We start from the raw sequence: 14078 nt of genomic DNA, 5'->3' as shown, positions 1-14078 counted from the left end.
GAAGCTAGAATCTTATAGTATTCTTTCCCTCCCCCAAAGGAGACTGCTGGCCTTTAATTGAATTGGGAGTACACAGGAGAATAACAAAATCCCTTAAGTTTTCAGGGAAAGTTTTCTACTTACCGGAAAGAGTAATTTGAGTTAGGAAATATTACTTAAGTATGATACTAGATTACTTCCTTGGGAATACCTTCCTCTGTAGAGGAGGGAAGTTATACGAAGGATTAAGGGGTGATTTCTTGCCCACCTCATCATATATATGACTGGAGGGGGTAAAAGACATTAAAGTCACCTAAATGCACCCCTAGAGGTAGGTTGTCACTAAGCCCCATTGTTGATTGAATTCTCTGGCACTGACACTTTTGGGGGTGGAGGTCAGAAAAAGCTGAGTGATAGGATGTACTTAAGTCAGAAATATCCTTATTCCTGTCCACATAGAACAAACCTACCCAGAGAATTGTGGAAAGGTACTATATTCTCTAAGGAAGAATGATTGCAAGAAACAGCCCTTGAACTCCATCTAAACCTAATAAGAAAGAAGCAAGAGGCTTACTTTCACCACTTTATTTGAAAATCCAATTAGTGACTTAGCATTATGGTTCTCTTCTTGCGCAGGTAGCTGAGGAGGCTGAGAGTTGCCACAACGCCTGCTAAGGCAACCACAGCAACCATAGTTTTAGAAGCAACATATCCAGCAGTTCCATGTCCTTTAGAGTCCACAGCATCTGGAAAGGAAGCAGACATCCAAGTCTTGAGTTATTTAAACCAAGTGGAAGTGAAAGCTGAAGATTTACACATTAAAGCTCCCCAGAGAAGGAAGTGAAATTGTTTCAAAGAGCTCATTTGGAAAGCTTGCAACAGAGTATAGTCTTACCCCTCAAGCCAACCTCCTCCTCTCCCTACTCCACTCCCACAGCTGTTCCCACTGCCTACTTGCTTTCACTCAGATCAGATGGGCTGACACCCGACCTTACAGTCCCAGCAGGTTGTGTAACATTCTGGCACCAACAGATATGATTAGTTGTCCCAAGTGCATGATTTCTTGCAGCTTATTAGCTAGGGATTTAAGAGAGCTTAATTTCAAGTTCTAGGTCTAAAATTAAGACGATCTGGGATGAAGATATGGAATAGTAACAGCAACACAATCTAGTAAAGACTTAAGATTGGTAGTAGTAAGCACATGTCTGACCTATTAGTCCTATTTTTTAGAAATACAGCCTGAAGTTCTTATATGGTAGGCCAAGATTTGAGGATTCTAATGTGGCACTAGTGACAAAACTGGAATCCTTTAGTTATTAACAGTGAGAGGTCTCTGTACAGATATAAGATGGCTAAAACAAGTTTAAAAGTTACAGAACAGTAGGTAGACTACATGATCCAACTTGTGTTAAATGGGGATTTTTAGAAGGGTACACAAGAGACTTAACAGAACCTGTTGCTGGGAAGAGACTCATTCTCTTCTTGTTTAATCATGAGCGTGTGTTATCTATGCACAGTTAAACCTGACATAAAACCAAGAACTTGGGTCTAAGAAGTACCCAAGGCTTTAAATCCATACCTCTGAGTGAAGAGCCGTCTGACAACAGGAGGATGGGGCCCGGGAGACTGACTATCATTTTCTCTTCCTCAGTGGCTCCTGTGGCTGGAGACAAATAGTTTGACCTCTGGGATAATGAGTAGTGGTAAGAAGTGTGTTGAGGGAATACCTAGAGCAGCTGTGCATGGAGTCCCTGCTCTGTGTAGTTTTGCCTGCCTTCACAGGAGAGGGCATACGCCTTACTGTAAAAGCAGGAAGAATACCGAAAGACAAAGTTCAGAGTCTACCCAGACCCAGGAAGAGTAACTTTAGAGTCAAGTCTGCAGAAGATCAGGCTACAGCTCATGTGGAAAAAAAAAAAAAAAAAAAAACTTGTCCATAGGACAGATCAAGAACCTGTCCCTCTCAGACTCATAGGTTTCTGGGCTCTTGGGACTAGGTAAAGAATGAGGCACTCATTCTTAAATTCTGAGAGGACAAGCCTTGCTTTAAGTAAACTCACATTAATGAGGACTTGAAATTTTTACCTCGCCTGCTTCTGGATGACACAAGGCAAGTCACAGAACACAGAGGGAAGTCAGGAGTGAGTTGACTGCAGATTAAGGCACTGCAGTGGAAGTAGACCTGGAGATGGAACAAGAGTTGAGTGAAATTGATGTCTCACATTCGACCTGTCCTAGGTGACTTGTTAATCACTTACCAAATGAGAGAACACTTGGGCTCCTGACACAAAGGCAAAGGTCTTCACATCAAACCTCTGATAGTGATTAGGATAGGTCACGGAGGAGCCAACAGGATGGAAGGTGGTTCTGTAGTTGTCCAGGTTGTATTCACAGCTGGAAGGTACATTTCAGGGAGGGACATCAGCTGAATTCACCCCAGAGTGTAACTCAGCATTTGCTCAAATTCAGTCACACATAACATCTTCAGGACTATTGCTGTACCTTCTGAAACCTGTACTTTTTTTTTTTTAAAAATACCTCTGATTTGGCCAATCCAACAATATTCATTGTTCTTGCTAGTTTTTCTTCTACTACGTGTTAATACAATTTCAGAACCTATTTGTTTGCCAACTAAACTCATCAAGAATTATGTAACTCTCCAGATAGCATGGGCTTAATTCTCATTAATCCCAGTACCTATTGTGTCCCAGGCAGTTAGTATATGTTGCTGACCAAAAAAAAAAAAAAAAAAAAAGGAGAACTCCTGCTATTTTATATCTTAGATGCTAGCAGAGGGTGGTAGCTATAAATTTAGTATGTTAGGTAGGATGTAAGTACTAACAGAAGACTTAGGCCAGGGTAAGGGTGCAGGAGGGTCAGGGTAGGCTTCAAGGAGAAGTGGACACTTGAGCAAGCCTTTAATGGGGTGAAGGAATGAGCTGCAAGAATGTGCTGGCTATACACGATCCTGGGGCAGGAGTGCACCTGGAGGATATGACCTTAACAGATTACAACAGCTTCAAAGAAAGATAATGTGCAGTTCTATCTAGGTGCAGGCAGAGCCAAGAGGACAAACACCAACACACAGGTGGGTAGGCACAACTTCAGAGCATTATGATATCTCAGATCTAGAGGCAGATGGGCATTCACGTCCTACCATTTACTAAACATTACTTTGGGCTAGTTATTTAAGTAGCAAGCTTGGGTTTCTTTAGGAAGTGAGGTGGCTAGCGTCTCTTATGGAGTGATGAGGTCCAAATAATGCACCTGGAGTACAGAGCACCATGTTTGGCACATGAATGCATCCATTCAATAGATGGATACAAACTAGAAATCTATTCTCTCTCCAGATATTGGAGTATTAAAGCCAGATTTCCTTGGGAAGGACCCTATACTTTTAGATTCAAGGGTAATAGGAAAGCATGAGTCACCTTATTAGACCAAGGACTCAAGAAATAAGAACAAACATCAGGGCCTTTGATATAGTGCTCCTCTCAAGCCCAAGAGCATTTTATCCTCTTTACCGGCAGTTTGATCAATTAGCTGGGCTACCTTATGTGGAGAATACGTACCCATCCATGACAATATTCCACTGAGGGAGAGAGGCTGGGTCCATGGTAGATGTTGCCCAGCAGTCATCTAAGACCAGCTTGATGTTGGGGTCAGTCCTGTTTAGGACTCTCACTTCTAGGTAAATTGGTTGGCGGAGGTATCTCACCACAGGGTACTCCTTGACCCCATACGGTTGCAAGTAGGAGTTATCTGAAATGGAGTAGAAACCTCTCTGGTCCTCAAGTACTCGGTTGTTGCAACAGAAGCTTGAGCATCGCTACCACTCTAGTCTGGTGGCAAAGTTCATTTTAGGGAAGAGTTCCCTGCAAGTATTTAAGCAGATTGTTTAGGTTATAGTGTCTCACCTGGGTAGGTTTGCAGGGTCAAGGCAAGTGGACCTGGCTTCACGGAGGCCACGGGAGGAGGAAGGCTTTCAACATTGGTATTTATTAGCATGTTACTGCTGCTGTAATAGCACCTCACTGTCATTCTGTAAGAGTGGGTGGGTGGGGGTAAGAATTTTAGGTTAAAAGACTGCTTGAGTTTAAGCCGGGGCTTAAAAAGTCAAGTAGTAATTGTGTCACACCTGAACTCACTATCTCTGGAAATTGTGCTTGGAGGAAGATCCGCCCAGAGAGCATGTATTTCATTTTCATAGATGACTTTGTCATTCATGAACTTAAAGTTAGAGTAAGATTAGAAAGAGTGGTTAATTAGTTATCTCAAAGGTAAGTCTTAACCTCTTCCTACGTGCCAGTACTAACCTTCTGTCTTGTTCCACATCCGTTCAGGGGTATGTGAAACTGCACCATCCCCCGAGATGGAGCTTTAAAGATTGGCTGGCAGGATGAGTCTCCCACCCTGAGGGTATCCAAGTTGAGAGCTGGTTTTGTCTGATGGCTGTGGACCTTGACGTTCATAAACCCATCCTGAGTACATAGCTCCCCTGAAACTAGATAGCGGTGAGAGTTTTAAAAAATCTGTTGGCCATGTGACTATTGTCATCTACTAACTTGAAGTGTAATGGAAGTTTGAATTTTCATCAAGAGGCAACAGAATTTGTCTTAAGTCTTTGTTTGGGAAAATACCTTGATATGTAGCTTGAGTTACAAGGGGAGACCCTTAAGGTGCCTAGACAGCAGTGAGGCTGCTCTGTAGGAGCAGAAGGATTTTTCACCCAAAGGAAGAGGGAGCAGGAGACATGGGAAGAAGGACCAGGTAGGGTAAGAGACCCATGATAAAACCCTGATGAGGCTTAAAGTGTAGTGCCTCATTGTCATCGTGTCTTCTTTCAAGACTCGCACATCTTGGTGGTTTGAGGGGAGGTTGAAGCAGCAACTAATTTTTCCTATTTGGCGTGACCTGATACAGGTCAGCGAATAATAGAAGCAAAGAGGCAGAGGCAATACTAAAGAAAAGGAAATAACTACTTCCATATTCTTTGGGGGATTTTCAGGAGTTTGGGGAAATGCTTGCAGTCCCTCTAGTTTCAGGTTTGAAACAATCTTATTTAGATGGTGGGCTCAGGCTCCTAATGTGAAACATACCCAGGTTACTTAAAAACATGAAACAGTTGTGAAACCTACCTGTATGTATATATTGGAAGTGTCAGTCTTCCTTAGATCCCTATCATAGCAGCTTAGACTGCTATTTCTGGTCTGACCAGTCCTTCATTTCCTCAGAGTATAAGCAATACAGAGTCTGAATTTCTATACACTTTCCCACATGTAAGAGCTAAGAGAGAAAGAATGTAGGAAACCATTTAAGAAAAATGGTCTTTACCTATAGAAACTGTTGACTCACAGAGGCACTCAGGATAAATCACCATGGATACGGTTTCCCGTTGAATGTAAAAGGTCAGCTTGAGCGAAGATAAGTAGAACTGATAGGGTAGGCATTTTTCTGAGAACTGAAATGAAAGAATGTCAGTTAGCGCCACAGCCTGTTGGGGCCTAGAGCAGTCACAGGAGGTAGGAAGGAAGTACACTGAAACCTGCAAGGTACACTCCAGACTTGTTACAGTTTCCCTTTAAGCCAGAACAAGAGACCATATTGCTTCTCCAGATCAGGATCCTTCCTTAGGCAGGAAATTTATTTCTTGAAGCTCATGCCCTCAAGTACCCGGTACTGTATGCTCTTTGTACTAAACACTGGAATTTAATCTGTTAATTCAACCTCTAAAGATCTGAGTACCCTGCCAATCCAGGAGTTATAAAATGTTACTGCTAAGTACATACCAACATAAGATTATTCTCTGGTGTCCCTGGCAATTACATTAGTCAATACTGGCCTCAGTGGGGTCAGCTAGGGACACTTGTTAGGCTCAAGCTGTCCTGTTTTAATAGGGCATGAGTGTTTCATCACTAGAAGCTTGATAGCAGTTTGTACTAGTCAATGAATTAAGAAACTCAGGAAAACTTCCATTGCAATTAAAGAGGTTTGGTGTTTGAGAGTGAATTTCAGTTATTTAAGAATTCACTTATGCAAGGCGTTCAAATGAGGCCTTCCAAATTTTGAATTTTCTACATCAGCAATTAGAATTTATGGACAAGTCAGCAGCTGTATCAGGGTGGCCTAGAAGGCTGTGCCTTCAAATCAGGCTTGCATAAAGCTCAGTGAATGATAACGGAACGTACTTTCGTTTTGAGGAGAGTTTTGCTGAAATGCAACCTCAAGCCATTTGTTGTTTCCATATCAATCCCATTGTTGTGCAGCTGGCTCACAGCAATGTTCCTATTTTCAAAGCTCATGGATTTTAACTTCCCAGGAAACTCTGGTATGGTGAGAGTCATGTGTGTGGCATTACAGGTCACAGGATCTAGAAGGAATGGCAGAATGATCAGCTTTGATTAAGTTCCCAGGACAATATCTTACACACCTGGAGATGCCCCTTCCTCGGCCCTTACCTGACACACAAATGAGTCGTGATGATAAGATGATCGTCTGCCCAGGAGATATGTGCGTAAGCTTCAGAGGCACCGTGTAGAAGTGGCTGTTACTTTGCTGAGGAGAGGCATTTGCAAAGACATTGGTTTACCCAAGTTACTTGAATTTCTCATCAATGCTAGAATAGTCAGGGCACGCACACTCAACAATTGGGCACTGTCTTGGCCCAAGTAGAGTTCAGGCATTTTGTCCCATACTTGTTCTGTAGGTGCTCTAATTTTAAAATCTTGTACTTCATAACATCTGGCAAGGTAGTGTCTACTGATATGACCTGTAGCTGATCATTTCTAAGCAGATATGAGCTCTTGTCTTATGACTATTTTACGGTATCAGCATTCAGAGAGAATGTGTATAAGATTCAGCATACACTCCATGTTGTTAAGATGGCTAACATCTGAGCACGTGGGTGCCAAGACCTGTCCTAAGTATTCTGGCACATTAACTGATTTAATATTGTGTCTTGATTGTTGGCCCCCAAAATGCCAGTATCTACTGTAAACACAATACAGGGCAATGATAGAACACAATTTGTATAAGAATTTAGTTGTATCATAGCTCCATATTAGGTAGCAAATTCAGATCTGTGGGGAAGAGGGAGAATGAATTGAAGTAAGGGCTATATCTGTTTTGTTCACCATTGTACCTCACCACTTTATCTTTAGTACTTAGGACAGTGCTTGGCACATAGCAAGCATTAAGATACCTGTTCAATGAATTGTATTCAATTTGAGGACATGGTTGAGATCATGCTTGAATTTAGAAATTAGTCTGTGCCTGGATGGTGGTACAAAAAGATTCATACCTACCGAGTAGTGAGTCACTCCAGTGGCATGGAAGGACACTTGGACGTTTATCTTCTGGTTATCAATCAGGAGATTATATCCTTGTGTCAAAGCCTCCTGAAGGGTCAGAGTTTGGGCTCTTTCACCATCACCAACTGTAATGGTCCATCCCATCTGAGGTTTGGTATCCTAAAGTCAAAAGTTTCATTTAGTGGGCTCACCTTAACCCCAAGACTATTGTTAAATATTTTAACCAGGATTGATGTTATGTCACCTTTAATATAGAAATAAAGATTACTTAGGCTTATAATTTAAAAAATAACTTTCATACCCCACTTTCGTCAGCCATGCCAGGAAAAAAGTGAAAGGTAAACTGGAAGGAAAAAAAAAGATATGAGGCTTTGATTTGGAGAAAATTTCTGAAGTCATGTTACCTGAGAGTATGTGGAAAACACCCAGAGCAGCTGCTGTGTGATTCATACACCATGAGGCCTAGTTGAAGGATGTAGTAGAAGCACAGGACCAGTCATGAATCCTAGCAGTCCCCTTAGACGTCATTTCCTCTTTAAGCTTTTGATACCAAAAGGCAATTGGAAGGTCTAAGCTCCCTTCCAGTTGTAAGTTGAGACACTAAGTCCTTAAATGTATAGCTTTTTTACTATATCCATGGAAATCAAATACTCTGTCAAGCCACGCAGTTCCATCATTGTTAATAAAGTATGATTCTTTTGTCCACTGTTGATATTAGCCATTAGACTATAAAGCCCATGAGTATGTGATTGGGCTATTTTGCTCATTTACTATATGCTAGCATCTGGTGTAGGGCCTGCACATCCTAAGTATCCAGTTTGTCAAGCTACCAACTGAATCCTTTTTATTGCTAGACATGATGTGCTGAGCGCTGTATCTACCTTCTCAGTCAATTCTTAAAGCCACCCTATGAGGTATTATTGTCCCCCACTTCAGACTTAGAAACAAAGTCTCAGTGTGGTTAAGAAATCAGTCCAAAGCCACACAGCAAGTTAGTAGTGAAATAAAAGGATTGCAATCCTGATCTTGTTTTGAAGCCCGGCTCTGTCTAGACCACATTTCCCCTGTAATAGTCAGGTGAGAAGCAGTCAGCCTGCTTCACTCACGGACATGAAATCCTTCAAGCAGACTGTGGATCCCGAATACTGCTCATGGCTTTCTGCTTGCATAACTGGACAACTGATGTCATACATGAAAGCCTCTTGTCTTAAAGCAGCATTGTCATCCATGAGTTTGATTGTCATCTGGTGCTGGCCAAGCTGTAGGAAAATGGCATAGTAAGGACAGAGTGCTAGTACCTCAGTGAGAAAGGGGATTCCAGAATACCATCTGACCCAGCTGATTGGTAAAACCCTTAAAGTTGGCAAAACCCTTAAAGTTATCAGTACCACAGGTTTTAGAAGGTCCCTCATCCCTGTACCAGGAGATTCGATAGCCTCTTTAGATATCCCAGGAAAGACTCATACATTGGCAGACAATAGTTCCTTGAGTTTCAGGGCTCAGAGTCCCCCCCCCCCCTTTTTTTTAAAGCTCTTTATTAGAGTATAATTGCTTTACACTGCTGTGCCAGTTTCTGCTGTACAACAAAGTGAATCAGCTGTATTTATACATATATCCCCATACCCCCACACCCCCAAGACTCCTTCCCGCCTTCCCTATCCCAGCCCTCTAAATCATCACCCATCATCAAGTTGATCTCCCTGTGTTACACAGCAGCTTCCCACTAGCTATCTATTTTACATTTGGTAGTGTATATATGTCAATGCTACTCTCACTTTGTCCCGGCTTCCCCTTCACCCCTCTCCAATTCCACCCCGTGTCCTCAAGTCCATTCTCTACATCTGCAACTTTATTCTTGCCCTATCACGGGTCAGAGTCTAGTTTTTATATTGTTTTTAAATTCACCCTATGTCTGTGTATCAAGGTCCTGTTTGGTTTTGGGCCTCAACCAGGAGATTCAAACACACTTATTGAGCACCTGTGTAGCAGCCATTGTCCTGGGTGCTGGACAGAGCCATCTTTGCCATTCCCACTGGCCCAAGAAACTCACAGTCTAAAGCAGGGGTCAGCCAACAATTTTCTGTTAATATTTAGACTTTGTAGGCCACATATGATTTCTAACATGTTTTTAAAACTCTTTAAAAAACCAAAAACCATCCTTAGCATGAGGATCATCACATACACAGATCATGGGCTGGGTGTGGCCACCCACAGGTGGTACTCTGCAGACCTCTGTTCTAAAGGAATTCAACCCTAGGCTCCCTATAGTTGGCAAAGGCCATTTTAGAAGGGAAAGTTTTAATCACTGGAGATCTTCACTATAGAATCAGATGAAATAGACTGTTAAACTTGCAGACTTCTAGGACACCCCCCAGATTTATTGTCATCAACTAAATGAACTAATTCTGTACTTTCCAAGTTCCTTAAGTGATTGTTTGCACACTAAATCTTGAAAATGACTTAGGTTGCTTTTATTGCTCTTAATAACCCTGATTGGGCAGTACGATTGCTTAACAGCAGAAAATCCTGTTGTTCAGCTGCCGCTCGCCTCCCAACACATGTTTTTACAGCATACAGGTAGCAGCACCAAAATAGCCTCCCCTTTTCCATGGGGGTTGTAGATCAAAATAGCTTATGTTTGATCATTTGTTGTGTCAGGTGCTATACCCAGTCCTTCATTGGTATTATGTCATTAATCTTTGGACATCTTCTGGAGAGATATCATAATCCATCTTTCAGTGGGCAAGTAGAGGCTTAGAAAGGTTAGCTAACTTACCCAAAATCACATCCAGAGAGTGGCAGAGCCAGAAATCAAGCCCAAAGCCTCAACTCCAGGGTTTCTTAACCTCAGCATTAGCATTTTGGGTCTAATATGTCAGTTATTAAGGGCTCCTCTGTGTAATGGAGGCTGTTTAGCAATATCTTTGGTTTGTACCAACTAGATGGCCAGTAGCTGCCATTTCCCTTCCCCCCCACCCCCCATGATAGCCAAAAGTGTCTCCAAGCATTGCAGGATGTTCTCTGGGATGACAAAAAAAAAAAAAAATTACCCTGATTGAGAACTACTGCTCTACTCCAAAACCTTAAATCCTAGGTTACTTCCCAAATCACTCCTCAAACAATTACTTACTACTCTTTTGGTACAGGTTTCATATGGGGCCGTCAGGGTGAGCTTTTCCGGGTCCAGAACATAGGTGCAGTTCAGCATTTCAAGACCAAGGGGATCTACAGAAGCAAGAGCAGTTTAGACAGGAGGTGACCAAGAAGTACATTTCAGTGACATCAAGTCAACCAAAGGTACATAGCCAAGACTGCCAATCCATTTCTAAGGTATTAAAATCACTTCACTTTTTATTTCCCCAACTGGGTGATATAACCCAAGCTCTGGGAGATGCTGTGATTTGAAGCTAGATGTTTCCTAGGGGATTCTGAGATAAGACAGATTCCCAAAGAAAGACAAGGTCTTCCACTCTTGAGGCATCATGCAATTCAAGGACCCTGTGGCATAATGGGATGTGAATGCTAATTGCTCCACGGTTTGTGCACTCTGCTTACCAGAAAATGGAGATGGCCTTCTCCATTCCAAGGGCTTCTACTAAGTAAGTCTAAGATGAGATAATACACATTACTTACCCACCACAGATGCATGCTGTATCTTATTGCCAAGAACGCTTTGAAATTCCACTATCATTCTATTTTCATAGCAAGTGACAGTACCTGAAGAGCAAAGGAAGCACGTGAGGCATCTTTCAACACAGGAAGCATGATTCCTACAGAAGTGTATTGAGGGAACTCTCCTCTCCAATAGGCATCAGGGAAGATGCCAGTTGGGAGAGGCAAAACTTGTCCACCACCACTGGGGAGCTTATAAATTGGTGGAAAATACATACAATGCAAGATACCAAGAACCATAGGGAAGGTATCAGTTAAGTGCCTAGGGCTTTCTGAAGTACTCCAGGATAAGCCTGGATTCAGGATAACAAGCACCCATGCAGGAATCAGGCTGGAGCCCTGATGGAGATGAGGATGGTAGGTCTGTGAAGAACTGGAGAAAAGCTTTGTCTCAAGATTTTTCAACTTGAAGTTTAAAAAATGGCCCAGGTAAGCCCAAGGACACATTTTTTTTTAAGCTCTTTATTGGAATATAATTGCTTTACACTCTTGCACCAGCTTTTGAGGTACACCAAAGTGAATCAGCTGTATTTATACATATATCCCCATATCCCCTCCCTCTCGTGACTCCCTCCCACCCTCCCTGTCCTGACCCTCTAAGGCATCACCCATCATCAAGTTGATCTCCCTTTGTTACACAGCAACTTCCCCACTAGCTATCTATTTTACAGTTGGTAGTGTATACATGTCTATGTTACTCTCTCACTTCACCAAGGACACACTTTTTAAAAACTAAACAACCTCCCTATAACCTGACACTGCATCCTCTGGCTCAGGTGAAAGTTTTGAAAAACTCCTCATTACAAGTGGAACTGTTCTGATTTTGTCTGTTATGTTGATGCTTTCCTTAAGCATGAGTATGTGTTTGAAGATGACTGCTCCCAAAGACGGGGGCTTAGTATGTGGTTTGATATTCTTTGGATGTGTAAAGCTTGAGACAGTGAAGGAACAGAAGGTAGTACAGGTGTGTTTTGCAAGCTCTTCCATTTGTCTGGTGGAACAAGTTATAGGCAGGCAATGGAAAAACTGTAGTGACTTGATCAAAGTAAGAAAGGGAATGAGTGGAGATTGTCTAACCCATGTTTGTGTTTTCCTGGCCATCTAGGCACCCTAGGTGCAATCTGTTTGAGAGATGCTTAAGGGCATTTCCTTTACCCAAGAAGGCCTACCTGGGAAGGCACGATCCACCAACTGATTAACACCTGTTGAGTTCACCAAAGTCAAAAGGGCGAAGAGTAGAGAAAATGACCTGTAGGTGCTAGAGGGAATGGGGGAGAGAGTTAAAGAGGAATGAACTTCAGCAGACAAGGCCATTACATCCCCTCCCTTCTGCCCCTACCTAGGGTTACCTCCAGTCTGCACTGAGCCAGCTTGAGGGTCTCCCACTGTCTCCTCTCTGCCTGCAGGCCATGACCGAAGACACCATGAAATCAGCCAGGCAGAGGGATGTGCTGCTCTGCACTTTTATAGCAGGAAGCAGGCCATCTCCCCGCCCTCTCCCCGTTGGATACACCTGGAATCTTCTCCAGCCCTCCCAGCTGAAAGGAAGAGATTTGGGAGGGGAGAGCCTTTCTGGAAGGCCTGAAATAATCAGAGTTCTGCCCTTTCTGACACTTGCCTTCGTGTTACACCAGCTGCTCTGCGGGCAAGCCATGAAACCAGAGTTCCTTGAAACTGGCTCCAGGTGAATGCATTGGCGCTTTTTTTCCACAACACTGGGAAAAATCAGGACCTTTTGGACAAAATCTTTTCAACTCAAATGTAGAGAAAGAGTGTGGTGGGATTTTTTTGAGGAAAGAACATCTCTTGTTCACACTATAAGTAACAGATCTTTCCTTTAAGTTACTCCTGGTCTCCTGGCTATTGTGGACATCACCTTGGCAATGTACACGAAGAAGTACCTTTAAAAAATGGATTATTTTTCCCCAAGCATAGATTTTAAGCTTACTTCAAAAAATGGGGACAATTACAGAGGATATAGAGAAAAGGAAAAAGTCCTCCAAATCTAACTACTACTAATACTTAGGTGTGTAACTCTATGGTCTTTTTCTACAAATACCACACACAGTTAAAAAAACAACCTGGGATTGAAGTATAAATTATGTTCGTAGCCTGCTTTTACTACTTTATATGTCATGGACATTTTCCATATCAAACATAGAGATCTCCATTACCGTTTTTTAAGGTTGCATAGTATTCAATGTCTAGATAAAAAAACTGTTCCCTAATGATGGACATTAATATAGCTTCCGATTTTTCATTATAAACAATAATCTGATGGACATTCTTGTACATTTCCCTGGTTAACTCTCAGGATAAATTCCTAGAAGTAGAAATTCTGGGTCAAAGGGAATAGTGATCTAAATAAGAATGTCACCGTGCAGCAATTGGGAGTTTACAGGTTGGGAAACTGAGGGAAAGCAACTTGCCTAAGCTGGGTGTCAGGGCCAGAGCCAGAAACACCTAGGTGTCTGCAGTCCATATTCCACAATAGATGATAACACTCAAATTTTGTGCAAATAGTGGGATGGCACTTGCAATATTTATTTGTGTGTTGTTTTTTGTCTTTATGTCTTTATGATGTAACTTGAGGAGTAATCTTCATTCCCTGTTACAGGTGTCTGAAATATTGTTGGTCAGAGTAGTGGTTTCCCCAGCTTCTTTGCTCAAACTGATCACATGGGGCCCTTGCTAATATCGCAGATTCCTGGGCCCCACCCAAAAGCTGCTGAATCAGGCTCTCTAGGGGAGGGGCGTGGGCTACTGCTTGTTTAACAAGCCAGGTGAGTCTTATGAGCAGGAAAATTGGGGAACTATCTGGAGGGAGGTAGGCAAGAAAATGAATGATTGCCAGTGATGAACTTAACTTCTTTATGGGAATCAGTTGATTATACACCAGGGGAATGGGGGAGAGGGAGCAAAATCCAGAATCAGCAGCATTTTGAGGACAGAGATGGTGAAAGGATTTAGATTCTGAGCAGAAGCATGATAGCAATGGTTACTTCTAAGTATATTTTCAAAAAGGCGGTACCTTTTCTACAACTGTGAAGGTAATTTGTTACCACGATGGTTAAGACTATGATAAGAAGACCGCTGGAAATTTCCGAAGACCATTCC

The 14078-nt window shown here is 42.3% G+C and overlaps 1 protein-coding gene across 2 annotated transcripts; it reads right to left on the bottom strand.

The window, feature by feature from the left end:
* Positions 1-549: 549 nt before the first annotated feature.
* Positions 550-12395, bottom strand: ZP2 (zona pellucida glycoprotein 2). Of its 2 annotated transcripts, none has more exons than XM_057748587.1 (18): positions 12311-12395; positions 12131-12210; positions 10923-11006; positions 10420-10514; positions 8396-8548; positions 7591-7632; positions 7284-7448; positions 6438-6534; positions 6168-6349; positions 5314-5440; positions 4296-4483; positions 4118-4209; positions 3897-4021; positions 3552-3741; positions 2238-2373; positions 2065-2161; positions 1559-1642; positions 550-725 (listed from the first exon to the last, which is right to left on the bottom strand). In XM_057748587.1, exons 1-18 carry the CDS (start codon positions 12385-12387, stop codon positions 580-582), a joined length of 2160 nt encoding a protein of 719 aa, XP_057604570.1. In that variant the 5' UTR covers positions 12388-12395; the 3' UTR covers positions 550-579. The 2 variants fall into 2 exon arrangements, with proteins under 2 accessions (XP_057604570.1, XP_057604569.1); XM_057748586.1 differs by having other exon boundaries at positions 12131-12219; positions 12311-12372.
* Positions 12396-14078: the final 1683 nt, after the last annotated feature.

Source organism: Hippopotamus amphibius, chromosome 9, assembly GCF_030028045.1.
Source record: "Hippopotamus amphibius kiboko isolate mHipAmp2 chromosome 9, mHipAmp2.hap2, whole genome shotgun sequence".
Taxonomy (NCBI): domain Eukaryota; kingdom Metazoa; phylum Chordata; class Mammalia; order Artiodactyla; family Hippopotamidae; genus Hippopotamus; species Hippopotamus amphibius.
The sequence above is the reverse complement of the archived record's forward strand: the minus strand, read 5'-3'. Positions and strand labels throughout refer to the sequence as shown.